The sequence below is a fragment of the Hemicordylus capensis genome, chromosome 5 (assembly GCF_027244095.1).
Source record: "Hemicordylus capensis ecotype Gifberg chromosome 5, rHemCap1.1.pri, whole genome shotgun sequence".
Classification (NCBI taxonomy): domain Eukaryota; kingdom Metazoa; phylum Chordata; class Lepidosauria; order Squamata; family Cordylidae; genus Hemicordylus; species Hemicordylus capensis.
The window spans coordinates 209,521,310-209,547,797 of record NC_069661.1 but is presented as its reverse complement, the minus strand read 5'-3'; the positions used below and the strand labels follow the sequence as shown (position 1 = coordinate 209,547,797).

The 26,488-nt window shown below is 41.6% G+C and overlaps 1 protein-coding gene across 2 annotated transcripts in view; it reads right to left on the bottom strand.

Moving 5' to 3' along the window:
• Window positions 1–25,823, bottom strand: part of UTP20 (UTP20 small subunit processome component) — a 107,051-nt gene extending 81,228 nt beyond the window's left edge. The window contains exons 1-14 of one of the 2 annotated variants that reach the window (XM_053252114.1): window positions 25,743–25,823; window positions 21,607–21,687; window positions 19,589–19,655; window positions 18,188–18,320; window positions 16,379–16,567; window positions 15,592–15,673; window positions 12,838–12,975; window positions 12,026–12,181; window positions 11,137–11,283; window positions 9,429–9,563; window positions 7,254–7,331; window positions 5,980–6,158; window positions 3,653–3,808; window positions 3,311–3,399 (exon numbers count right to left, since the gene is read on the bottom strand). In XM_053252114.1, the coding sequence (XP_053108089.1) occupies window positions 3,311–3,399; window positions 3,653–3,808; window positions 5,980–6,158; window positions 7,254–7,331; window positions 9,429–9,563; window positions 11,137–11,283; window positions 12,026–12,181; window positions 12,838–12,975; window positions 15,592–15,673; window positions 16,379–16,407 (1,189 nt within the window). In that variant the 5' untranslated portion in view covers window positions 16,408–16,567; window positions 18,188–18,320; window positions 19,589–19,655; window positions 21,607–21,687; window positions 25,743–25,823. Of the gene's footprint in view, window positions 1–3,310; window positions 3,400–3,652; window positions 3,809–5,979; window positions 6,159–7,253; window positions 7,332–9,428; window positions 9,564–11,136; window positions 11,284–12,025; window positions 12,182–12,837; window positions 12,976–15,591; window positions 15,674–16,378; window positions 16,568–18,187; window positions 18,321–19,588; window positions 19,656–21,606; window positions 21,688–25,585 lie in introns of both variants that reach the window. The other variant, XM_053252113.1, reaches the window with a different exon arrangement.
• Window positions 25,824–26,488: the final 665 nt, after the last annotated feature.

The window sequence follows — 26,488 nt, the reverse complement described above, 5'->3', positions numbered from 1 at the left end:
TGGGAGCAAAAAATTCCTACTCGGCCCCGTCAGGCGGCCAGTCGCTAGACCCGCTCTGCACCGGGGAGGGAGGGAGGGGAAAGCCGCTTCTCCTGTGGTTGCCCGACCCCAACTGAAGAGAGAATGGAAAATGGAGGATGGGGCCGGGATCGGTCAATCCTGGCCAAAGCCCGGCCCTTGACCAAAGAGGTCAAACGGAACCCTTTGGTCCGTTTGACCATATTTACACTTGGAATGAGAATCATTTGCCAATGATAGAGATACATCAACTTGATCTTCCTATTACAATATGGTCACTTGAGCACTGGAACAAATCAACACAATTACAGCGTTATAGTGCAATCGATGACTGACATCCAGACGAAGTTACTCAACAGTACTACCCAGAAGTTACTCTAAAGGAATATTCTGATCTATGACTGAAATAAAGTCTAACGTAACTCTAAAGGAATACTTAATTTCAATGGGACTTCCACTGAGTAATTTAGTCAGGTTGTCTGTAAACCGCCCAGAGACTTGTGTTTTGGGCGGTATACAGATATATTAAATAAATAAACAAACAGGTCTAGAGCATTCCAGAACAAAAACAAAGAACCGTGTCAGCAGTGTTTCCTCTAATCTTTTTCCTCTGAGTGCAGAATGAGTTTAGTTCTGGAACATAGGAAAATGTCATATGTCAGGAAGATCGGCCAAATCCGCCTTCATAGGAACATAGGAAGCTGCCATATACTGAATCAGACCACAGGTCCATCTAGTTCAGTATTGTCTACACAGACTGGCAGAAGCTTCTCCGAGGTTGCAGGCAAGAGTCTCTCTCAGCCCTATCTTGGAGATGCCAGGGAAGGAACTTGAAACCTTCTGCTCTTCCCAGAGTGGCTCTATCCCCTGAGGGGAATATCTTACCATGCTCACACTTCTAGTCTCCCATTCTTATGCAACCAGTGTGGACCCTGCTTAGCTAAGGGGACAAGTCAGGCTTGCTACCACAAGACCAGCTCTCCTCCATACTTCTGAGTGGAAGTATCAAGGCAGTGCATGCGTACATATGTTCAGAGTGAACATACTCTGGTGTACTAGAACAAAGGGAGTACTAGTACCTCTAGGGGTAATTGAAGGATTCCCGGGGGTACTCTGAGCCATCCTGCCTTCCCACGCTGCAGTCACATTATTTGTTCCCATCTGAAGACTGTAGGCTTGAAGCCTACACATTATTTGTTCCCATCTGAAGAGTGTAGGCTTGAAGCCAACTCATCCTCAGCAAAGGGGAGGGAAGAGGGTGAAGACCCTTTCCCCTCTGCTCCTGATTGGCTGGTTACATGCAGAAGGTCAGTGTGCCCCTCCTTTCAATCTGACTGGCAGGCTTCAGAAAATTAGCAATGCGTACTTCCACTGAAATAGGACAAATGACTCTTGAGTAACTTAGTCTGGAAGTCAGTCAACGATTGGAGTAGCCTCTCTCATTACTGTAACATTTAAATTTGTGCGTGCAGAGACAGACACACACACAAAATCTCAATGGGGTACCTGAACTGAAAGTATGTGACAGAAGGGAAACACTTGTTTAAAAAGATTCACAACCCTTGCTCTAGTCTGTTAACAGAAACTAAATTTTAAATACCCTGGGAAGTTCTGAAAATTTTATACATGCATCTACTGTATACTACTGTAAGGATTTCCTCTAACTTTTTAAAAGTTAGCTTCTGCATTTTGATAAGGTTATAAATCAGCACTTTGTTTTCCCATGTCTATGTCCCCCAATTCTAGTATAATTCTCGTGTTTTATCCACCAATAATAATAATACTGAGCATCTGTAAAGCTTCAAATGTATTACATTGATACAATCCTTATAACTTCCTTGTAAGCTGTGTTCTCATATGTTGTTGACTACAATTCCCAGCATTCCCTGCCACATTGCAATTGCAGCTGAGGATGCTGGGAGTTTAAGTCAACAACACTTGAGATTCCCTGTTATAGGGAACACTGCTTGTAAAGTATGTGAACGTCATTATTAACTGAATGACCGAGACTGAAAGAGAATGGCCTGCCTAAGGCCATCCCACGAGTTTGCGGGATGGGATTCTGTAATGATCAGGCAGTAACAGCCTTTCCTTTCCTGTAAAGAGTGAACAGGAAATGGACCCTGTCTTGACTGACAGGCAGTAACCTCTGGGGATCAGCCACTCAGCACAAGGTGGCCAGGACCTAGAGGGACTGGTGGCAGGAAGTGAAGAGGGTCTTAGAAGGAGCCAGGAGGGCGATGAGAGAAGATGGGGAGCAGGCTTCATGAGCACCAGCCATGAAGTCTGGCTGCTGCTTCATGGCCAACAGCCAGCCTGGAGACTTCTCTCATGGAAGGACATCTGCAGATCCTTGAGAGACAGGACTGCAGGAAACCTAAATTATCTCCTGGAGTTTGGGGTGAGTTCAAGGGAAAAGGAAGTCAAGGGCTTTGGCTTCGGGGAAAGGTTTAGCCAGGGAACCGTGTGTTAGGTCACCTGCGTTAAATTTCTTTTGATTTCATGCTTTTGCAAATCCTTACAATTGGTTTAATGTGTTTTTATCTATAACGTAACAAAGAGAAACTGAGCCAGAGCCCTTTTATCCAGCCAGGGCTCTGTAGAAGTCTCTGTACCTTGTAAGGTTTCTTGCACCTGGGGGGTGCTTTCTGAATTATCCTTGCAACTGGGTAACCACGATTTTAAAGTGTGCCACTTCAAACACCAGCTGGAGTGATCTTTGGAAGTAATCTTGTAAAGTACTGGGTATTTCTTGTTACCTTGTAACTTAAAGCTGAGAGAGCCTCAGACTAAAGCAGTCTGTAGTATTTTGAATAAAGTTTTTCTCTTTTTGTTCTTTGTATTTTACCTAACTCTGAGTGGATTTTTAACTCAGGAAAAAGGGTTTTACTCTGGTGCAAACATGCCTCAATGTTGATTGCTCAGCAACTCACACTACTAAGTTTGCTCTTCACGTCTAGGCTGCACATAGAGGGTTTTCTGTACTTTTCCATTTGGTAATGAGAAGGAGAGTTCTCTGGAATTTCGCCCACACCAGGGAGGGAATTAAACTCTGTTTAAAAAGTGGATGTGGTGGCAGCAAATACCAAAGGAATAGCTTAAGTTTTAAAGGAACAGCCTTTGTTGAGAAATCATGGAGGAAATTATTCAGCATTTTTCTTTCCCCCACGTGGGCTTGCTCTGAGACAAAGGCTGGGGTTAAAATTTGAACCAGGAAAGTCCTGATTTACAGATCAAGCTCTTTTCCACTGCACTACACCAGCTCTCTTACTACTATTGAGTAATCACTGACCTTTGTTAAGTTGTCCTTTGTTGAGAGCAGTGAAGAGATACTCAGCAAAACTTGCAACTGCTGGTAGGATTTTTTCTTTATTGATTGGTCTGTCAATAAGGTCACAAATAAAACTTACTGTTAGCGTTAAAGACTTAGAATGCAATCTAGAAAAAGTTAAGCATTATTAATTAGTCCTAGCGGTACCACTGAGTTTTCTTCCAATTTAATATTATGCTTAGCTGCAAATTCCAGCCTCAAGTTCACCCAAGAATTAGCAATGTTTAACTTCTCCAAAGACCTAGAGATCAAACATATTGCATGTGCTCTACATACAGCAAGTTACAGTGATTTACATACTACCTTATATGAGGGAGTACTACAAGAGCTGCCCAGGGTTGAGAAAGATCAGCCACAGTTCTATTTTCTGATAACTCAATACAAGACAAAACGTAATCCAACACAGTTTTTGGTTCTTTTTCTCCAATCTTCTTACTTCTCAATTGTCTTTTACTAACTCTAGAATAAAATTGAATTCATGTTATAGTCCACAGCTAAATAAAAGTACGTATAATTTTCTCCTATGACATTTCAAAGTGGATAATCTTCAATAATCTAGATTATGCTTTCTGCTGTTCAATATACATCTGATAGTCTATTACTCAGAAAGACCCCTCCAAAAGTGCTTTCCATTTTCTAATACTAAGAATAGTCATAATATCCCAAGAAACACCAATCTTGCTAATTATAGCTTGCAATAACTCCATGACTGGAAAGGAGCATTGGTTCACTTACCGTGAAGGCTTATTCGTGCTGCTGGAGCCAATACCATCTCTGAGTGGGTTGTCCTCCCCACTTGCTCGCAGGCAGGACTAACAGAAAATGTTGCAAAGCCTCAAGAGCCTGGGCAGGATAGCCATGCCCAGTTCTTTTAGGCCAAATGTGCGACTAGCACTGAACGTGCATAACACAAAGCATGGAAAAAACAGGAGAATAAGATGAACCTCTACTAATCAATAGCACAAGACACAAGGCTGTGTGAATCCCAGTATTCTTAGAATTCCCATAGAGTAGACCAGGATGCCGCCTGGGAGGGCAAAGATGTCCTTGGCTCCAGCAGTAAGAAGAAGCCTTCACGGTAAGTGAACCAATGCTCCTCTCTCTGCTGCCTGGAGCCGAGGCCATCTCTGAGTGGGACATACCACAACTCTGGCTATAACACTCTCTGGGAGGGAGCGTCCATGCCTACTCTGAGGGAAGAACCTGTTGCAGCACTCTGCAACCAAATATTGCTTCAGTGGAAGCATATGTTTCAATTTTATAACGTCTTGTGAAGGTTGAGGTGCCTTCCATGTAGCTGCTCTGCAGATCTCCTGTACGGGAGCGTTCGTGGAAAAGGCAGCGGATGTAGCCACTACCCTTGTGGAATGTGCCAGTATGTGCTCAGGTAAGCATAGCTGTAGAGATTCATACGCTAATGAGATACAGTCACGTATCCATTTGGCAATTGTTAATGCCGACATTTGGCTTCCCATAGATGCCAGCAGAAAACCGATGAATAGGGCCTCTGTGCGCCTAAACCCCTCTGTGCGTCAAGATATAGCTAACACGAGAGCTGTTAAAGACGACTGCCTAGGAGCGCAGCAGGACTAAAAGAACTGGGTGGGGTTATCCTCTTGAGGCTTTGCAACATTTTCAATTAGTCCTGTCTGGGAACACGTGGGAAAGATAACCCACTCAGAGATGGCCTCAGCTCCAGGCAGCAGAGAAAAATTGATGCTCTTGATTTTCACATGGAGAGGAAAGTTTGCACTGCTCTTCACTCATTATGGAGATTTCACCAGCACTTCCAAAAGAGTTATAGCAGGCACAGCCTGCCCTGTTTCCTCTGTCACTGAAGCAGTGAGATTATTCTGAAATAAGTACAACTCTCTCTCTCTCTCTCTCTCTCTCTCAACACTGGGGTCCCAATCTTGGGTCCCAGTTGTTATTGGACTACAACTCCCATCATCACTTTGGCCATTGTGATTGGGCCAAAGTAGTAGTCTAAGAACATCTGAGAACCCAAGGTTGGGAACTCCTTCTGTGGTTTAGAACTGTACTCTTGACCTTACCAAAGGCAATCAGAATTCATTCATTTGGAGATGGCTAAACTTGTACTCTGATTCCTAAACAGGAGATGACTGCACCATTAACCACAAGCAAAAGCTGAGAAATAATCTAAATTTCTCTAAAATGAATTACTCACACATTTGAACTGTGACACAGGGTAAATGTGATCCACACAAAAAGATTAATGCTCATACAGAAAGTACTGTTTTATATTTAGTGGCCATATTAGCACATCACAATTTGTTCTGGTTTAGAGGAGCTGTAGTCTGGGTACAAATTACTTCCACCTGAAAGCTGGTAGAACAGCTTGCGAACATTGCACTCACATAGTTTTAGGTCAGAACAAATAATTGATTCAACTCATGTTCTTCCAGTCAACTTGTTTTCTGTCCTTCTGAGGCATTGAGTATGATGGAATTAATCTGCACAGTGTACCAACCTGTGTTTATTGAGCCTTAAACAAATTACCACCCACAGCAACACATCAGTAATGACAGGCTTCAAAGTGAGCCCAGAAGCAACAGTTAAGAAGAGCCCTGCTGGATCAGGCCCAAGGCCTATCTAATTCAGAGACATACCCTTTTGCAGATTCTGTAAAAACGAGAGGATACTTCTCAAATGCCATTGAACCAACAGTGGGAGGTTCTGCTTTCTCTAGAATGAGTTTGGCCAAACTTGCCAAGGCTTCCTTCTGAACCAGTGGGTCGTCTCCACAAAAACAGTGGTCAATATACTCAAGGAAACTGGGAAGGAATAGCTAAAATAGAGATTGGGGAAAGTACAAAACTTAACAAGCAACTTCGGTTTAGAGAAAACAGGTAGGAAATTCTAGACATACTCGGATCAGGGAAGCTGGATCTCTACAAGCCAAGTAACCACATTCCTATGCCCTCTTTTAATACTAGATCCTTAAATAACCCCAGTACAGGATCCAGAATCCTCCCAAGTCAAGGATTCAGTGTTCTGATCCCTCTCACTTCACCCCTGCCAAACATCAAAGACATTCCCTCTGAATTATAGGACACATCTTACTCCAACATTCTCAACATCAAATTAAAGCTCCACAATTTCCATGTTCATTCCCTACATTCTCCTTCAACTACTCCTCTATTCCTACTCCCACAAATTTCATTGTCTCTGTAACCCTATGCAGGCTCTGGAATACCCTGTGCAGGCGCTGGAATACACTCCCTGTGGAAATAAGAGCATCTCCTCCTCTGCTTGCTTTTAGGAAGACCCTCAAGGTGTTCCTGTTTTCCCAGGCTTTTAACTGAAATTTACATTTTAATGTTTTTATTTACTGAGATTGTTTTTATCTGTTTTATGAATTTTAATTGCTTTATATTGTTTCTACATTTATGTTTTAACTTTGTACACCACCTAGAGATGTCTATATCAGGTGGTATAAATATAATAAAATAAGTTATGCTGTACATTCATACACGTCTACACACACGTATGTTTCTATGCAAATAACTGTCCATGCATTCATTTTAAAAGTGAACCTGGACCAGATGCAGGGTACAGATAGGAAGAGTACTACTATATGTGCTTTGAGCATAATCTGTGAAAAACTGTATGTGTGTACAGTTCTGTACATGTGTTGAGCATAACGTGAATAGGGTATATGATTGGCTTTCATCTACATCACCACCATGAAGCTCTTTTCTCTTGGTGGCAGCACTGAAGGAAGGTCGCATAACTGAAAAAGGCACTATCTAGCTAGGATTTTGCCACTGGCAGTGGGGTTTCCAGAGTCTGCAACTGCAGCAGCATTGCTCCATATTAATTTCTGTCCCACAATATACAGTTTCCAGGTTACTTAAAAGAAAAAGAAGAAAGATTCACCTACCCTTTCAAATTGTTGCATCACAAACATGGACTTAGAAAAATCCAAAATAGAACGTCTTTCAACCCCACCTCTGAAGACCTATAAAGGGCAAATTAAAAAGAAATGGGTGTAAGAAAGACCTGGTCCAGATTCAAAGAGATGTCTTCACCTCCCTCACCCAAGAATACAAGCAACAACTCTAATTGTGAGCTATCTACAAAAAGTTATCTGTTTCCAAAGGAAATCAAAAGCATCAAACTTGGATCACTCCCTGATTACTGTAACCCTATGCAGACCCATAGCAGTGGTGCCTTTCCAGTATTGACAGCACTGTCATACATAGACAACTGACCATGCAAAGCTGTAGACATTTAAAGTGAGCTGCTGGTCTACACTGATCAAGGCTCTCAACCATTTATGCATATGAACTCATTTGGGAACACAGGAAGTGGCCTTATACTCAGCCAGAACTCTGGTCCCTCTAGCCCAGTAAGCTCTACTCCAACTGGCAGGAGCTCACCTAGGTGTCACCAAGACTCTGAAATGCCTGGGATTTGAGTCAGGGACTTTTGTATGCAAATCATATACTTTGCCACTGAGCTATGGCCCTTCTCTTTACACATTACCTGAGATAGCACAGAGGTCTAACTCTCTTAAGCCATGATCACAATTCAAACTTTAGTCATAGTCCTGTTTGTTTTGGGCAAATTCCTTATATTATTGTATTGATCTCAGCATTTCACCACCTCAACACTCTGCCTGTGTTGGCTACCAGATGATCTGCTCTTTCCTCAGACTTAGAGTCTAGGTTTCATGCATTCCCTCATTTAACTACACAGGACCTTGTTAATTGCGGGTCCAGCACTTACAGTTTCACATATCTGTGGTCGAGTAATTAGCACCCGACCTCAGAATATGTGAAACAATGGAGTGTGTGTAAACCTGCATATCCGCAGATCGGGGGTGGTCAGAAATGACCTCGGAGGTCATTTCCAGCCACCATTTTATGGTTCATTTAGTTGAAAAAACGGGGCAAAAAATGTGATTTTTGGCCGATCTTTGGCTCCCTGGATGCCCTGGAATACTCTGAAGTATGGTAGGACACTTTGGGGGGTGACTGGGGTGGGACAGGGGCAGAAATCATGATTTCCAGCCAATGTTCAGCCATTTTGAGCAGTCCGGGAACCTAACGCCCCGTTATTCGCAGATTCACTATCCGTGGGTCCCCCCATGGAACAGAACCCGTGTGAATAATCGGGTTCCTCCAACTAATGGCGCAGTGGGAAAGCAACCTGCCTACAGAGCAGGAGGTTGATGGTTCGAATCCCTGCTGGTGTGTTTCCCAGAATATGGGAAACTCCTATATCGGGCAGCAGTGATATAGGAAGGTGCTGAAAGGCATTTTCTTGTACCATATCCCAATTTTGAGCACCCTATCTGCAAAAAGGGATGTGAGCACTAATGGGCTCATTTGGACAATAATTTTGAGCTGACCCACCTATCACACAATTAGGGATGTGCATGAGAGCACCCCCTCCTTCTCCCAGTGTGCCTCCCCCCTTCTTCTAATTGTGTGGATTCATTGTTCACATCCTTAATCATGCAGTAGCTGGCTGGCTAAGGCAAACTGTCCAAACCTGCTCAATCAGTTTTCCAGAGTATGCTCATATTTCACTGAATCTAGCCCAGTGATAGTCACTATTTTTCAAGCAGAGGCCACTTTGGCAAAAAACTTTCAGTTTGAGAGCCATTTCCCACTGTTCTAGCCTCTAAAGGTGCTGTGCTTTCCCCAGCACCAGGTGCAGGGGGCTTTAAGAGAAACAGAACCCTGTTAAGCCCCGGGGCCATCTTAGAAGATATGCACGGACTGTTGGGAAGTATAGTCCTTCCTAGCAGTTTCCCCACAGTGCTCTATGGGGAAAGTGCTGGGAAAGACTACATTTCCCAGTGCTCCATGAGCACTTTCCAAGTTGGCACTGGGGCTGAAGAGGGCTGTTTCCTTTTAAGAACCCCCACCAGTGCTAGAGATGGCACAGTACTGCACAGTGGGTATGGTTGCCTCTGCAAAGTGCCAGGGGAGCTTTAGGTTTGACTGAAGCTTTGCACAGGCCTATTAGTCAGGAAGCCACACTTAAGAGTCAATGGAGCTGCCTTACAGTGGGGGGAAAAAACTGATCAAGCCTAACACTTTGTTACCTTTTCAACCGTTTCTTTAACCAAAGAATCAGGCAATGAGACATTCTCATCAAGAAGCAGAACAGAAATAACTTTGAGGAGGGTATCACAACAGGGTGCCAATAGGTCAGGGGTTTCTATCAATTTTGTTAATGTCTGTGGAAGGAAAGAATGAAAAGCTGTTAAAAACAAAGTAGGAAATTCAGGCAGAAAAATCCACATTTGGGGGCATAAGAGTGTATACATCAGCTCCACAGTTTTATTTCCTTCATTATCTCATGAGCACTGGTGACAGCAGAAAGGAGAATTCTTCACAATCTGGAGAATGAAATTCAAATTATAAAACCTTCCTGGGTCCTAGAATTAGATACTTGAAGGCATGGGGCTATCTGTAAACGAAAGGCTTTGGGTGTGGGGTGGTATTTCTGCTTTCCCCCCCAAAATGTGGAGGTTTTCGTGTTTATCTCTAAATTCACGAAGGTAAGAAGCCTCTTTGTGTGCTTGCTGAAATAAAAATTTTAATTGTAAACCACACAGAGATGCAAGTTTTGGGTGGTATAGTAATATTTTAAATAAATAAATAAAATAAAAATCCAATCATAGGGTTAATCCAAAATCATCCGTCTTTGAGACCATATTTGATAATACAATAAAAGGGTCTTAGTGTTTTTTTTATTTCTCTCTCTCTCTCTCTCTCTCTCTCAGGTTCATAGTCTGGGAATGGCTCCTGGATCCCAAACTCAACCTGGTTTCTCAGGTTGAAGCTGTGGCCAAGGGTGCTTTTTATCAGCTTCAGCTGAAACACCAGATACGTCCATTTCTTGAGACAAATGACCTTAAAACGGTGGTACACATGCTGGTAACCTCTAGGCTTGACTACTATAATGCACTCTACGTGGGGCTGCCTTTGTACGTAGTTCGGAAATTACTATTGGTACAGAATGCAGCAGCCAGACTGGTCTCTGGGTTTACCCGAAGGGACCATATAACACCAATTCTAAAAGAACTGCACTGGCTGCTGCTATGTTTCCAAACAAAATACAAAGTGCTGGTTATTACCTATAAAACCCTTAATGGCTTAAGTCCAGGGTACTTAAGAGAGCATCTTCTCTGTCGTGAACTCTGCCACCTATTTAAGATCATTGGAGAGATCCAGTTACGGTTCCACAAACTTGTTTGGTGGCAACTTGGGACCGAGCTGGGACTCTGTGGGTCAACTTGGGACTCTGTGACTGCCCCACGGCTTTGGAACGCGCTCCCTGCTGAAATAAGAGCATCTCGTTCTCTGTTTGTTTTTAGGAGGACCCTGAAGACATAGCTATTTCCCCAGGCTTTTAACTGAAATCTAATTTTTAAATTTTAATGTGTTTTTATCTATTGTGATTTTTATCTGTTTAATGAATTTTAAATGTTTTATATTTTATATTATGTTTTAATCTGTACACTGCCTAGAGATTTCTAATATTAGGAGGCATAGAAATTCAATCAATCAATCAATCAATGAACACACACACATTTTCTAACATAATGATTTATGCTGTCTTAATATAACATTATCCAGGTCTGCAGAATCTACACCATGCTGCCTAAAAGCAGCAAAAACCTTTCATTCATGTCTCCACTTCCTCATCCTTTGATATAACCTGCAGGAGAAAGCCAAATAGAAAACGACTGCTCATCTTGTTTTTTCATCTTCAGATGCCCTAACAGAAAAAATGGCCTGACTCACCTTGCAAACTTCTTCAGGCTGTGTAGTTTTGGATCCCTGGGCATACTCTACTAAGATTAAATACACTTGCAATACTCTTTCAATTTGTTCAGAAACTTCACAGCTGCTGTCCTTGGTCATCTTTCCTTGCAGGTCGAGTATTGATGCCTGTTTTTAAAAATAAAAAATAAATGGCATTTTGCACCAAAAGATCAGACACCTCCAAAAAATTTTTTTAAATGTAGCCAAAAAGGATCTTCAAAGACCACACTTTCCAGTGGCACATAATACAACCCTCTTGTTTCTTTACTTGTATCTCATAAATGGGACTTCATTCAGAAGGGACAACAATGCCAACATGAAAGCATTATTTTGTGTCTTGGGTAAAATATCTTTGCTTTTTACAATTGCAAGCAACTACTCTGTTTTTAAGCAGGATATACTGGAAGCATTTAAAATATGAGGAGTTCTATCTGTGACTACATGGCAGTATTTTCCCACTCAATTCCATAGAACAACATTGGTGGAGGGGGGGAATCTGAATTTTGCCCCAAGAATAAAAACCAACACATTACACAGATCAATCAAGAGTTACCAGCACTGCAAGAAAAAACCCTGAATTTCCTCCCTCAACACATACCATTCCCCCCCCCCCATAGTTATGTATTATATCCTTTAATTACATGGGAGTCCGAGAGGTCTCCCATCCAAAGGACTGATCAGGTCCTCATCTGCTTAATTTCAGCACTCATACAGCTTCAAATACTTCCATATTATTTGCTAGGCTCCACATAACAATTGCCATAAGACGATCATGGTAAACCAACCACATCTCCTGTCATACACCACTCTAATTATTTGGACTGGGGTGATGACAGAACCCATTAAACTCCAATTCATGGCAACTTACTTGCAAACATTGGAACAAGACGCCAAAATGTTCCTTGTAGATGAACCCAGCAGCCGACTTTACCATATGTTTGAAAGCTTCTCCAACAGAAACCCAGGGGAGCACAATTTCTGTTTCTGTAACAGGGCCCATCTTTTTCAGCATTAATGTTATCACCTGAAGGAAGAATTACATGTGCCTCTATATTATACTTTTTCATCCTTAAACCTCAAACTTTTTCATTTATTCAGAAAAACATTTTCAAGTAAAGGTGTTTGGGATTACTACCTCAGAATATATCATACAGTTTTAAGTATGTTGTAGCTTTAAATATCAAAGCAGTAGGATGCTCTATAAAAGGTTATCATTATTAGGACAGTTTTCAATCAAAAGAGTTCCATATGCATTCACTCTTCTCACATAAATCATACCAAGTATTGGCTGATGAAGTTATGTCAAAACAAGGTACAACAGATCAAAATCAAATCCTGTAAAGCTCCTTCAAGTGAATGAAACACTATTTTCTCTGTAATTAATTATCATTTAAGGTAAAGGATCTGGAATGATTATCCACTGAGGCAAATTGTGGTGGTGGTGGGATACTTAATTTACAGTGCAATTTCAAGCACATTTACACAGAAGTAAGTCTGAAACAAATGTGACTTACTCCCTAGGACTGTAGCCAATGCACACTCACTTGGAATTTGCCTTGGATCACACTATTAATGAATTAGGCTCTCTTTTACAATGCTCTTGACATTCCAGCTGCAGCTGCATGCCACCTAGTTTGCTTTATCATTTTATCATTTGTTTCACACATTTAAAATATTTACCTTTTCTGCGCACGAATGGAACATGTTTCTAACGCCTTTGCACATCTCAAAGATCAACTGCCCCACACCTTCCACTTTTTCTGGGTGCTCTTGCAAGTCAAGAAACATTAAATTTAGGAGAGCATTTTGGTCAGAAACCTACAAAACAAAATCCAAACAGTGAAAATGCACCTTGGATCCAAACACAGTAAGGCAATTACAAATTCCTGTTGGTACTTGAACCTCTACACCCGACGCTAACAACTCACTACTGCATCAACACTCCAAAATTGATTGAGGAGAGCAAGCCAGCATTTCAAGCAGTATTGCTTATATATTAGTGGCACATATATTGTTCTTCCTCTCGAGTTCAGGATGTCACAATGAAGCAGGTTAGGCTCAGAGACAAGGTTGGTTCATATACTCATATATGAAGGTTGGTTTATATACTATACTACATGGTAGCCGCTGAGATGCAGAGCTGAGTTGACCCTTAAGCATACAGTCAGTTATTTATACAAAGGGCTGCCCATGTGGCTTGGACCGATGGTAGCCACACGACAAAGAGCATGTATTCTTAGGACAGGCTTCCTGGTGTGGTTGCAAGCAACCTGAGCCATGAGAACAGCAATGCTTTAACCAAACAGCTAGGAGACCACACAATGAAGCTGTCCAGTGACTTCTGGAACAAAAACAAGTCACAATGACTTGCCCAAGGCCACTCACTAATCAAAGCTGACAAAATTAAAATGACCCTGTGCTCAAGCAGCACCTTAACACTAAGTTTATTATTATTAATTATTATTAATTATTATTATTATTTTACATTTATATCCTGTTCTTCCTCCAAGGAGCCCAGAGCAGTGTACTACATACTTAGGTTTCTCCTCACAACAACCCTGTGAAGTAGGTTAGGCTGAGAGAGAAGTGACTGGCCCAGAGTCACCCAGCTAGTATAATGGCTGAATGGAGATTTGAACTCGAGTCTCCCTGATCCTAGTCCAGCACTCTAACCACTACACCACGCTGTGTTAAGTCAAAGAGAAGAATGGAAAAAAGGATAGCTAACAAGTGCAAGATAATTTATTTTCAAATTGGTTATTAGACTTCCAAATGCATGCTGAGCATACGTGTTGCCCTTCATGGGAAATTCTTCAACATTTAAACAGGAAACGAGTGCCAAAAAAGGGCTACTCTCTCCAGGCTTGACTTTTCTCCATTATTCTCCTGTGTGGTGTGGCCTGCCCTCTGTTTGCAGCACTAAGTCAAGGACTGCAAGGTTTAAAACAATGATTTGCCTGCTAGAAGCCACACTACAGTTACGGAGAACTCTATTACTCTGTGAAAACTAAGCAAAATGATCCTGCTGATATCTGGGCTCACAGATGTCTAAGCACATGTCAAACCTCGTAAACTTGTATCAACTTGGACATACAGCCCTTAAAAAAAGAAGACTTGGCTGTTATTTATGTTGAACTGATACAGCACTGCCTGTAACTCTTTTTCCTCACCCCATTAAATGTTTTACAGTAAAAAGCTTTGGAAACATCTCTATCGACTCATAAAGTCAGAGATGAAGTGGTACTTTTTCTGCACTAAGAACAATTAACAATGTAATTTAATCTGAGGCGGGATAGTTCATACATCATTAGAGTAAACATGCAAAGCTGGTCAGCACAGATTTGGTGTAATATAATGGTCAAGTGCATGAGCTGGAAGTTCTTGGTTTATCTAGCTCAGTCATGAACCAGTGTTCCCTATAACAGGGATTCCCCGATATTACTGACTACTACTTCCATCATCCCCAACCAAAGGTCATCACAGCTGGCAATGATGGAAGTTGTAGTCAACATCACAGAAACCCTGTTACATGGAATACTGGCATGAACTCACTGGATGACCTTGGATAAAAGGTCAGTCTACTTCAGTCTTCCCAGCCTCAGTCTGCAATGTGAAGGTAATAATAATGGCCAACTTCTGGGCTGTTGTAAAAATTAATGACAATATGTCTGAAGTATTTTGAGCACTTGGAAAAAATACAGGAGACCTTCGTTTTCCACTGGTTCTCCTTTTGCGGATTCAGCTGTTCGCCCCTGACGGCATACCCAGTTATCACGTGGGTAGTGCCACTTATTCACGGTTTTCTACCACACACAAAAACTGAATTTCCAGCTACTCTTGCCCTTCTTTAAGCCTCCCAGCATGCCAGCTGGGAAACAGGGAGAGTGGCCATTAAAGGACCACTCTCCCTGCTGCCCAGTTGGCATGCTAGGAGGTTTAAAGAGGGGGTTGAGTGACCAGGTGCCTTCTTCAATGCTTTTTTAAGCCTTCTAAGGGATAGAGAGGCAGCGAGGAAGGCTTTTAGCCACTCACGCTGCTTCTTAAAGCCTCCCCACTCACATTGGGAGACTTTATGAAGCAGGCACGAGTGCCTGGGTGCCTTCCTTGCCACCTCTCTAAGCCTTCTTGGGCTTAGAGAGGTAGTGAATTAAATATTATATTGTTACATGACTACATTTTAATAGGTGGGTAACAAAAGCTGACAACACCATCTCAGTCTTTAATTTTTGGTTAAAGTGGTTTCTCAGACTATTTCTTCCAGGATACTCTATGGATGAAATAAGTGTCTTAAAAACAAGGTATGCCAATGTTATCGATATACTTTTCAGATCAAGTTGGCTGCTACAGCTTTGGTCTACTGGCCAAAGCTGTATTAGTAAACTTGATTGGAAAAGTAGGCCTCTTTCACCCTTCCCCCTACCACATACCACTTACCTTCCTCATCAAGAAGGTGAAGCTTTCTGCTGCAAAGTTCCTGATGTGCGGTTTGTGGTGGGCCAATAGGGTGCTGTACAATCTATAAATACAATGTACATGCATACTTAATAAATATATAAGCATAAAATAATAAAAGCACAATTTGCTTAACCTCAGCCAAAGAAAGTAACACAAACACTGCACAAAATAAGCACAGCTTGCATAACCTCATCCAAAATTGGTCCCATTGATGAAATCCCAAACGTGCACCAATTGGAACTCTGCAAATCTGGACTGCATATAATAAGCTTCTGCAGTGCAAGAACCATCCCTTCATTCACTCTATGGCAGGTTCACTAAGACTTAAGATTGACAGAACAGATTATCATCTAATATAGATGTGCATATATTTTCTTATTTTGCGTAATTTATTTATCTGGTCTTAAAACTAAAACTGAGATTATCGGGATACTGAATTCTGTGTCCAAAACCGAATTTGATGCTTGCTCAAAATCAATTATTATTATATACACCCTTGACTACACATAGGTAACAATAATCATAGACATTAGGTTCAGATCCTTTGCTTTCTTTAAAGCACTGCCAATAAATACGTTTCTAAGAGGATGATATATTGGCTCTTATGTCCACAGCCTCAGGTCCAAAAGCTATCATACTGATTGTAAGAATCAGTGCTGGGGCCATTTAGTCCAACTGCCAGGAAAAGCATGTGAATAATGTAATTAAGAAGGCTTTTGTATTGGCATCCTTCACACATTATTCTAAATAGATCAATAAAGCTTACCCATAAATATTGTGCATGTCCTTCACCATTAGCCTCCATAAGTATTTGTAAAGATAAGACAGCGATGTGAACGCCCATTCTAGCAGCTCTGTGTCTTGGGTGTCCAACAATTTGGTAATGGACAGAAAAAACTCTTGAAAATGAGGATAGAAATCTGTCTGGAGATCACGTGCCAACTGTACAACCAAACTAGGATTAAGCATACAAGGAGAAATGTCAATGACAGCACATTTTAAAACATATACATCCAACAGTAATTATGAACAGGATAGAAAGAGCATCTTTCTACCCTATGGTGTCCTCACACTTTTATTTATCTATGTATCATATTATTACTCATCCTCAAGATTCGTTATAGATAACATCAACTCGCAATAGTCTATGAAATAGGTTTAAATATCATTCCCACTCTGGAAAAGAAGACTTGTGGTTAAGAAACAACAAGCCATCCAATACTGAATTGCCCAAAGCCACCTTTAGATGAAAGGCTAAGTCTGGATTTGAATCCAGATGTACCAGACCAGAGGGGCCACCCAGCATATTTACGTGACCTGGGGCAAACCAGTACTCTATTCGTTGGATCACACATTTAATCTAGATCATAGAGCAATGTAGGAACTCAAGCATGCATATAATACACAAAAAGGTTATTCTCATGACCAGCTGCAGCAGGGAAGGAGCAGAAAAACCTGAGTTGTGAGGCTCAGGTGAAGCCTCGGAATCCGCTCCCACCCCATTGCTCCAGAGCAGGGCTATCCTGTTTAGCCTAAAGTAATGTTGTGCCGTTGAGTCAGTGTCGACTCCTGGCAACCACAGAGCCATGTGGTTTTCACTGGTAGAATACAGGCGGGGCTTACCATTGCCATCTCCCGCACAGTATGAGATGACGCCTTTCAGTATCTTCCTATATCGCTGCTGCCCCATATAGGCATTTCCCATGTCTGGGAAACATACCAACAGAGATTCAGACTGGCATCCTCTTGCTCCTTAGGCAAGTTACTTCCCCACCATTAGGTGGCTCATTGCTTAGCCAACCCTTTAACTAAGGTTCAAGGGCCAAAGCTCCATCTACCCTTCCAAGCCCCGATCATGTGTGCAGTTGGGGCTGTGTTCGGCAGCTCCCAGCACCCAGGATCCCTGAGGATCACAGAGTGCAGCTTAAAGAGCAGCCAGGACGCCGGGAGCTGCCGCGTTGTTATGGGAAGCCTTTCGGCTTCCCATGCAATGCATTGTGGGGTACTGGAGGACTTTCTCCTCCAGATCTGTGTATTCAGCTCTGTCACGCTGGTCGTGTGGGCACACAGCAGGGTGGAGCTCTAGCAATATCTGCTCATGTGGGGGAGGCAGGAAGGCTGCCTTCTCCCCAGCCCTCCCTAGCCACCAGAGATTTTGATTGTGGGTATAGCCTCAAAGTCTTGCAAAAAAAGCAAAGGAAACACGATCACCAGCTATTCCTATCTGTGAAGTAAACAGACTCAATTTGTAATTGAAACTTTGTAATATTTTATTTAAAGCACTGATATAGATATAAAAACCATGAAAACATCTACACTGCTGTGTTGCCACAAAGCTATAGACACCAGTGCATCTTAGATTGTTGCAGATGTTTTCTAATAACAGTATTTTCAAGCAATCTGTATTCTGTACAACTGAAAATAAAGGTGGGGTTTTTTTAATCAATAAGCAGGGATACCAAAAGTGAAAAAATCTCAAGTACCATGAATTCAAATGTGAAAGGAAAATGCATTATTGGTCTTATTTTGTCCCCACAGAGAGCTCAGAAAGCATCAAATTAGAGCATGTACTTACTCCAAAAGGGGTTGAAAAGCAAGACTGTTTTTCACTTGCAGGTGAGTTTTCAAGCTTTGAACAATGTCGTTCTGATGGTACACCAGCTGGTTGAAAGACTGACATTTGTTGACTACCTGTCTGTAGAATGTCACTATGTAAAACAAAATTAAAACCTTAGAATGAAACCTTCATAATGACTGCATGGAATTCCAGCTATTCATCCTTCAACCTGAGTTAGGCCATAGTAAGTGTGGGTAGCATTCACCCCCTCTCCTCCAAAATTTGCTAAAATCCCAAGGCTCTCAACTTTAAAGACTCTGAGCCAGCAGGCAACTACCATACACCTATCGATCCACACATGCTTAATGGTGTCTTTCCATCAGTTTTGCAGGGGGAGATATGCAACCTTTTGCTGGAATCCCTAGCATAGCTAACTTGGACAACAAAAGCCGATTCAAACAGAAACTCAGAAGTTACATCTTCCCGAGAAGGAAAGAACTCTTTGCATGTGGGGATTTAGAAGCAGTTTGTCAGCATAAGTGCTTTATATGCCAGTGACACATGTACACATTATTATTATAAGAGCATTAAGGTCAAAAGCTTTTGAACAGAAGACATGTTTGGTTACATAAGAAGGTTCTTTGTAATCAACAAAAAATGTCAGTAATGTTGAGGGAATTGGTGGGGTCGGGGTGGATGTCAGTAAAACCTGAAGAGAGCTTCATGTCAGTTAAAAATAGGAATGCTACCATCAGATACTTTCTGATCCTTTTTCCTGCATCCCTAGAAATGCAAGAACCACAGATGCATGTAGAGAGGATTGACTTGCACTGCTTCTTAGAACATCGGAACATAGGAAGCTGCCATACATTGAATCAGACCATAGGTCCATCTAGTTCAGTATTGTCTATGCAGACTGGCAGTGGCTTCTCCAACATTGCAGGAGGAGTCTCTCTCAGCCCTATCTTGGGAGATGCCAAGGAGGGAACTTGGAACCTTCTGCTCTTCCCAGAGCGGCTCCATCCCCTGAAGGGAATATCTTACAGTGCTAACACATCAAGTCTACCATTCAACCAGAATGGGAACCAATAGGTGGACCCTGCTTAGCTAAGGTGACAAGTCATGCTTGCTACCACAAGACCAGCTCTCCTCAACCCAACACTTGAGGAGTAAGGCAGATGAACCTGTACAACCATTCTACAGCTGTGGCATTTTACAGATATGCAGACATAGTTAGAAGGACATCATACGCAAGGCTAAGTAGCACCTCAGAGTAAAAATGTTACACCTGACTATCACTGCATTCCGCTAATGTTGCTGGTACAGTTCTGGCCCCAATGGCTCACATTCTGTTCAGTTCTAGTAGGGAATAAAGGAACAGCATGTATATAAGCAAAATACTTTGAAAAACTGGTATACCAAAGTGCCGGGTAAGGTTCAGCTCTCTCCATTTCTCAAGTCCTTCATGGAAATATGTTTCCACCTCCTGGAAAAGTGGAAAATGTACATTAGTCAAGGTACATGAAATGCTGTCATTACCCATTTTGTAGCATGATCCAGTATTTTGTTACAGGATAGGAGATACTGGTGTTGTTTTGTTTTTTCTCCTATAGCAAGGAACAGTGGCGGACATCTTAACAACATTACTCAATAGTACTACTCAGGTGTTACCCTAAATGACTACTAAATTTCAGTAGAATTTTCTTTAGCCAATTTAGTCAGGATGTCAGCCACTGTGTAGATTTGCATAAGCAGATCAGTTTATATGTTACAGTCTTCATATGTTATTGTCCCAGCAACTTAGGTGCTTGCCTGTCACAATACCAGCGTATGGACAAGCCAAGAATATGTAATATGACCTTCCATTCATGATTCTCAGACACTCATACAGAGATTGATCAAAATAAAGACAGAAAGTGTATTCTTGATTTTAAAGAGGGAAAATATTTTCTGTAGTATTGGAAAAGCAACAGTGTGAATTCACTGGGCTACACTCTAATACTCCAGCAGATACGTTGCCAAACACAAAGATTCATAATCCAAAGTCCCATGCAGCAGTCTAACTGTTGAGGGCCACAAACCTTTCAGGGCACTAAGAGAAGAAAGGTGAGTCGCTATAAACAGAATGCACCTTTGTGATGCATTGACTGCAGCCTGGCCATCAAGAGGGTTTGATGTATGCAATCCACACTTGGAAATGTGGCATGATCAGAGTCTAAATTGTTTTCTGCCTCAGTTCCCCACCTGTACAAGGATGCAAACAGATTTTAATCACCTCACTGGAATTATCCCTGAGCAAATGCTTCAGCAAGTTTACAAAGAAGACTGAAAACATCAAAGGCGATTCCAGATATTGGCTTTCTAGAGCAATCATATGCTTTTGTGGATAACTAGTACACTGACATGGCAAACATATGCAAGCCAGATGACAACTGTGCCAATTCCTGTACCGATAACTACTGGTTGGCCATATTAGCAAGACTGCACAGGTGAGATGCTGGAACAGCAACCACTGCACCAAATTAACAATGAAAGCTCAAAACCTTTACTGCTTTTGCCTGTTCTTACTGTTCTGATAAGGTTTTGTATTATCTTCATTTCTTTAATGATACTTCCATGATTATGTTGTTTTTTATTATGGTCTTATTGTAACCACCTTCAGTTTCTCTAGGAAGAAAGGCAGGATATAAATGTTTTAAAATAAAAAACAAAACAAAACAACCCACATAGCAGGTACCTTTTCCATCTATCACAATGATCTTCACCACTTTCCAAGGAGGGGATATGTTTGACAAAAGAGAAAAAGGGGGAGGGGGGACACCCCCACAAAAAAACCTTCAGTGTGTGAGAATCGTTTCCCAACGTGCTGATCTTTGTGCAATGTTGTGCTTTTCCAAGAGCCAAGGGAGGCCCTTAAGAGAAACAGAGCCCGTTGAGCCCCAGTGCTGTCTTAGAAGACACAACAGAGCACTGGGAAGTGTAGTCTTTCCTAGTGCTTCCTTCACAGACCTTTATGGGGAAAGTGCTGGGAAAGACTCAACATCCCAGCATTCTATAAACACTTTCCAAGATGGCATTAGGGCTTGACAGAGAAGTGTTTTCCTCTACCAGCTCCAGGAAAAGTACAGCACTGTGTGGTGGGGACAATCACCTCCACATGGTGTCAGGGGGGCTGTGTGAAGTTTTGACCAAAGCTTCACACAGACCTAAAACACAACTAGTTAGGCTGCATTTAAGACAATGGGAGTCATCACTGGCTCACAGGCCTTGCAATGGAGAACACTCATCAAGATCTACCTTAAAAAAAAAAGAGGTTCAAACCTTGATCACTGGGAAAGAAGATATTTGGAAACATTCTAATATATGTAAAACATTTCATGCGCTTTACCTAAAGCACAGCAAAAGAAATGTAAAAACAAACAAACTAGTGGCTTTACCTCAGCATAGCTTCCTGTTCTGTCAATGCGATGAAGAATGTCAATATTTACATTGCTTAGACGTTCTGAGAAGGTGAGAAACTGCAAGGAAGACACAGAAAGTGTTTGACAGTTTTTCAATAGTCTCCAAGACCTACTTTTTAAAAAGTTGTCACATAGAATGTTCACACACATATTCTATGTAGTCATAGCTTCAAAAATAATTTGGCAAATAATGATATAGTGCCCATGAGACAGCACAGCTTAAATAATTACAGGAAACCAGACTCTGCTCGGAGGACACACAGCTGAAAGTAACTTAGTACAACTTTCAGTACTGTGGCAGGACCTTCCACATTCATGACTAAGATTTATCATCCATCTTACAGTGATTTAGAAGTATAGTAAGTAAGCAAGCAAGCAAGCAATAAGTTTATTGTTGTAACCAGTGGTCGTAATAGAAGAGAAAAACATTAAAACAGAACACAGCATACCATAAAGTTACTTCAGCAGATATATAATATTAGTTAAGCTAAAACCAGCGCTACAGTTTAGAGCAAGGCATAATAGATGTACATTTCTAAGCTTAAAAGAAAGCAAGGCAAAAGTGACAACTTGACAACTGACATATGGAATTGCATCCGCAAGAAGATAAATCAAACATTCCACATCCGAACCCTTGAATTTGTCTATGATCTGTCTCAACTTCCCTAATCACATCATAGAAGGGACAATAAAAAGATATAATGTAAAATATCCTCCACCTTGCCAGCACCACAGCGGCAAAGGTGCTGTTCCACCAGAGGTTTACGGAACCTTCCTTCAAGATATGCCATGAGCACAGCTTGAAAGCATAAAGTTGTAAAAGCCTTCCTTAGTGATACAAAGTAAAATTAAACCGGTACTGAGAGAAACTTCTATGTTTTTCATAATAGCGGTACTAAGATGAAAACCTTGAGAGCTGTACCACAACAGCATCTCTACAAGCATCCCATTCAAAGAACCAGTTTCTAATGTTTTATTTGCTCCAAGATCCGAGTTCCCTCCCCAAGGGAAAGAATACAACTATTGAATATAAGACAGAAATTTAGCCCATTGATTCCTGTCCATATAATATAAATAACAAGATTTGACTAAATGATGTTTCGGGATACTGTTTAATTTCTTGAAGTACCTAAATGAACTCTGAAAGAGATTGAAGGTAGCCCTACTAGGGATGTGCACGGAATTGCTCGGAAGCCTTTTATGGACCTCCAAACTGGTTCAAAGAACTGACAGTTCCGCCAGTTCGACAGCAGCGAGGGTGCCAGTTTAAGAGCAGGGGAGGGTGCACTGACCCCTCCCGCCACTTCCCCCGTGCACACAGGCATGTCTGGAACTTCTGGCCATATCCAGCCAACAGGGCGGCAGGGAGGTGTGCTCCCGCCCCGATTAGCTGTTACATAAACGGACGCCAGCGGGGGGGGAGGCAGAGGTGTGGCGGAAGGGATAAGTGTACCCTCCCCCGCTCTTAAAGTGGCACCCCTGCTACCTTCGAGCCTCCCTGCCGCAGTTCCGTGCACATCCCTAAGCCCTACCTCCATTCCTAGGTAGGCAGCAGAGATGACCTTGGGAAGGCCCAAAATCTTCCTTAGGAAGTTGTTCTGGACTATTTCCAGCTGAGCAACAACCTTCTCATCCCACACCCAGAGCTATACACCATACAACATCTGTGATATCACCTTGCCCTGAAATATTTTAAGTGTTGGGGCTTTTAATTGCCCCCCCCCTTTAGAGTAGAAGAACTTCAGAATAGCCCCCACAGAGCTTTGAGCAGTTGCTAGAACAATGCTGAGGTGTGTCTTCCAAGTGAGGGACTTATGGAAGGAAACACCCAAATATTTAAAAGAGGATATTGCTCTATCTGTTGGGCATTAATTGTCCAGCTAGGTTTGATATTACTACTGCCAAAAACTTCTTCTACCTTTGTTTTGTTGTCATTAATCCTCAGTTTAATGCAGAAATATATTATAGAAATAGGTATAGAAATACAGGTATAGAAATGTGTTAAGTAAATAAATGAATAAATAAATTTCTCCCTTTCACAATAAGCAGCCAATCTAGCCAGCATTCTTCTAAGGTCAATCTCAGCACAGGGAATAAGTGCCATATCATCAGCATACATTAAAACCAAAATTTTATGCCCACTAGGTGAAGCAGGGAAGAAACTTTGTGATTCCATAGCCAATATAGAAAAATGAAATTAAAAGGGAGCCAGTAGGTAACCCTGTTTAATACCTCTCTCCAATGGAATGGGACCAGATAGAGACGCTTGTTGGCCCAATCTCACCCTGACTGTGAAGTCGGAATGTAATTCAATTAGTAACTTAAAGAGCTACCTATCTATATCTGTCCTCTCAAGTTTCTCCCAAAGTATGGACCTGTTAATCAAAGTGAAAGCAGACGTAAGGTCAATAAACACAATATAAAGTTGTTTTTTGTGGCAGTTGGTATATTTCTGAATTAGGGCCTTCAGGGTAGCACAATGATCTGTCGTGTTGTGTCCTTTATGAAATCCTGCCTGCTCTGGATGCCACACCACATGTCACAGTCCTGGAGAAAAAACTCATTCCATATAACAATCAGCTACAAGCCTGAGTCAGACATTATGCTGTATGAGTATATAGATGTTTGTACATGTGTTTGTGTGAATGACCTGGGTTCATTTAAAAGTGAACCTAGATACAGACCCTTCAAATGCATGGTACAGATAGGAAGTGTACTTCGGTACCCGCATTCAGTATACATGTGAATGACAATACCCATGTACAGAACTGTACTTGTGCACGCTGTAAACTCATTGCACAAGTGTTGAACATAATGTATAAATGGGCCTAGACTCTTGCTCCATTCCCGGAATTAGTTCTGGGTGTGAGCATCTTTATCTAGAACAGAATCTCTGTTTAGGAGCTCATGTATGTGCTCAATCATCTGTGTATATGGGGGCAAATCTGTTTGTGAAGTAAATGGAGACATTATCAGATGTGAGGTTATAAAGACTTCAGAACCAGCACACCCAATCTTTCATCACTTTCCCCAGTGAAAGAAAATGTCCTTAGCATCATTGTAGCATTCCTAGCATCAGGTTAGAGCACCTATTATCCATTTCCATCCATGATACCAAACAGAAAGAAGATGAAACAACCTAACACAAAATCCAAACCATATTTGCCTGAAAGTAAGTTCCACCAGTTTCAGTTCTAGAGCTAAGTTCCATTACAATCAATGAGACATTCCAGTTAAATATGTTCAGGATCAAAGTACTAGCAATGCAAGCATAATGCTTTTATGTTTGTTTGCAATTCAACAGTTCAACTGATAGCCTAAAGAAAGAAAAAGAAGGGGAAAACTCCACAGGAGTTCATTTGTCTTTTAAGACACACAGATGTAGACACACAGTCAATTACCAGTGTTTTTTTTACAAAGGGACCTAGGTCTTCTTCTTGCATTATACTCAGTGTCAGAAGCTCTACCTATTCAAAGCTCTGATTATTTTAATGATGCAGATGTCTAATTATAAAGATCTGAGAGTGGTTAGTAAAACAAACAAACATGTTTATAAACAGAAGCAGAATTCTCCAAAAGCGTGCTTTTCCCTATATTTTGTCAATTGCCCAATACTTAAACTCTTCACGTTTGGCTGGGAAGAGAGTGGGAAGAAATACTATGTTTCTATTTTGGGCACTACTGCAGAGGAATCCTGAACATCTGCAACGTCCCCCTACCCCGAAACTGGAAACATCAACAACTTCTTGCAACAGGAACCTAGAAGTTGTTCTGTTCTCCTGCTTATCGGACTCCATACCAACCTGCTGCAACCGTTTTTTAGAGAGACTGATAGCCTAGATACTGAGGAACATGTTATTTCTGATATTCGAAAAATCTTTAGCGTTCATGATTCAAAAGTAAACCGAGTAACTAGAAGAGTCTGTGCCGGCCGCTAATTTTTGCAACATCTTACCCTATGCGTGTTCTCAGACTTGTGCGAAGACGATTTGGACTTCATAGTTCTTAGAATCCGGAGCAGCGAGCGAGCTTTTAGTTGACTAAAAACGTATATTAAACGTCTGGCTATTAGACCCAGTAAATTTGCCAAACGAGCACATATACATACGCACGTGTGCTTCTAGCAACTGGGCGCTGCCATCTTGGCTGAAGGATTCTGGGATGCGACTGTCATGTGAGGCGTAAGAAGGCAGGAGGAGTTGGATTCTGCAGAGAGAGAGTGTGAGTAAGAACGATAGTTCTTGGTATTTGTTGCATTGTAAGGAAGGAATTGTGCAAGGGTGTGCGCTCTGGGATCAAAGTCAGATATAATCTAACTGCAAGGCAAAACAAAAAGAGAGAAGACTGAAAGTCAGTTCGATCAAAAAAATGTGAACGAGAAGGCTGGTTGCTGCTGTGTATATTTCTTTCTCCCTATAACAGATCCGTGCGTTAGTTCCAGAAGTATTCTGTGTTTCTTGTACTGCTGCCACATTTACCGTTTGTGTTTTGCCCATAATTTCTTAAATCAGGCATCTCATTTTGGATAAATCTGACGTCCAGACTATATAGTAGAGGCATGAGAACTCGCATGCCACGTTTTTGAAGCCTGGTCCTAATTCCTATACATGCTTATTAGTTCTACAAAATTCAGTACTACTTGTTTCCTGGCAAGTATACTTCCAACAGCAGCCTTATTTGTTTCTGTATATTTACTTATATTTCACATCTCACTGTCAGAGTGGCTAACAACAATTAAATCTGCATTGAAAGCAACATGAGATGAACAATAGAGCAGCAGAAATAAAATAAGCCAGGGGTTCTCAAACGTGGGTCCCCAGATGTTGTTGGACTTCAACTCCCATAACTCCCAGACACA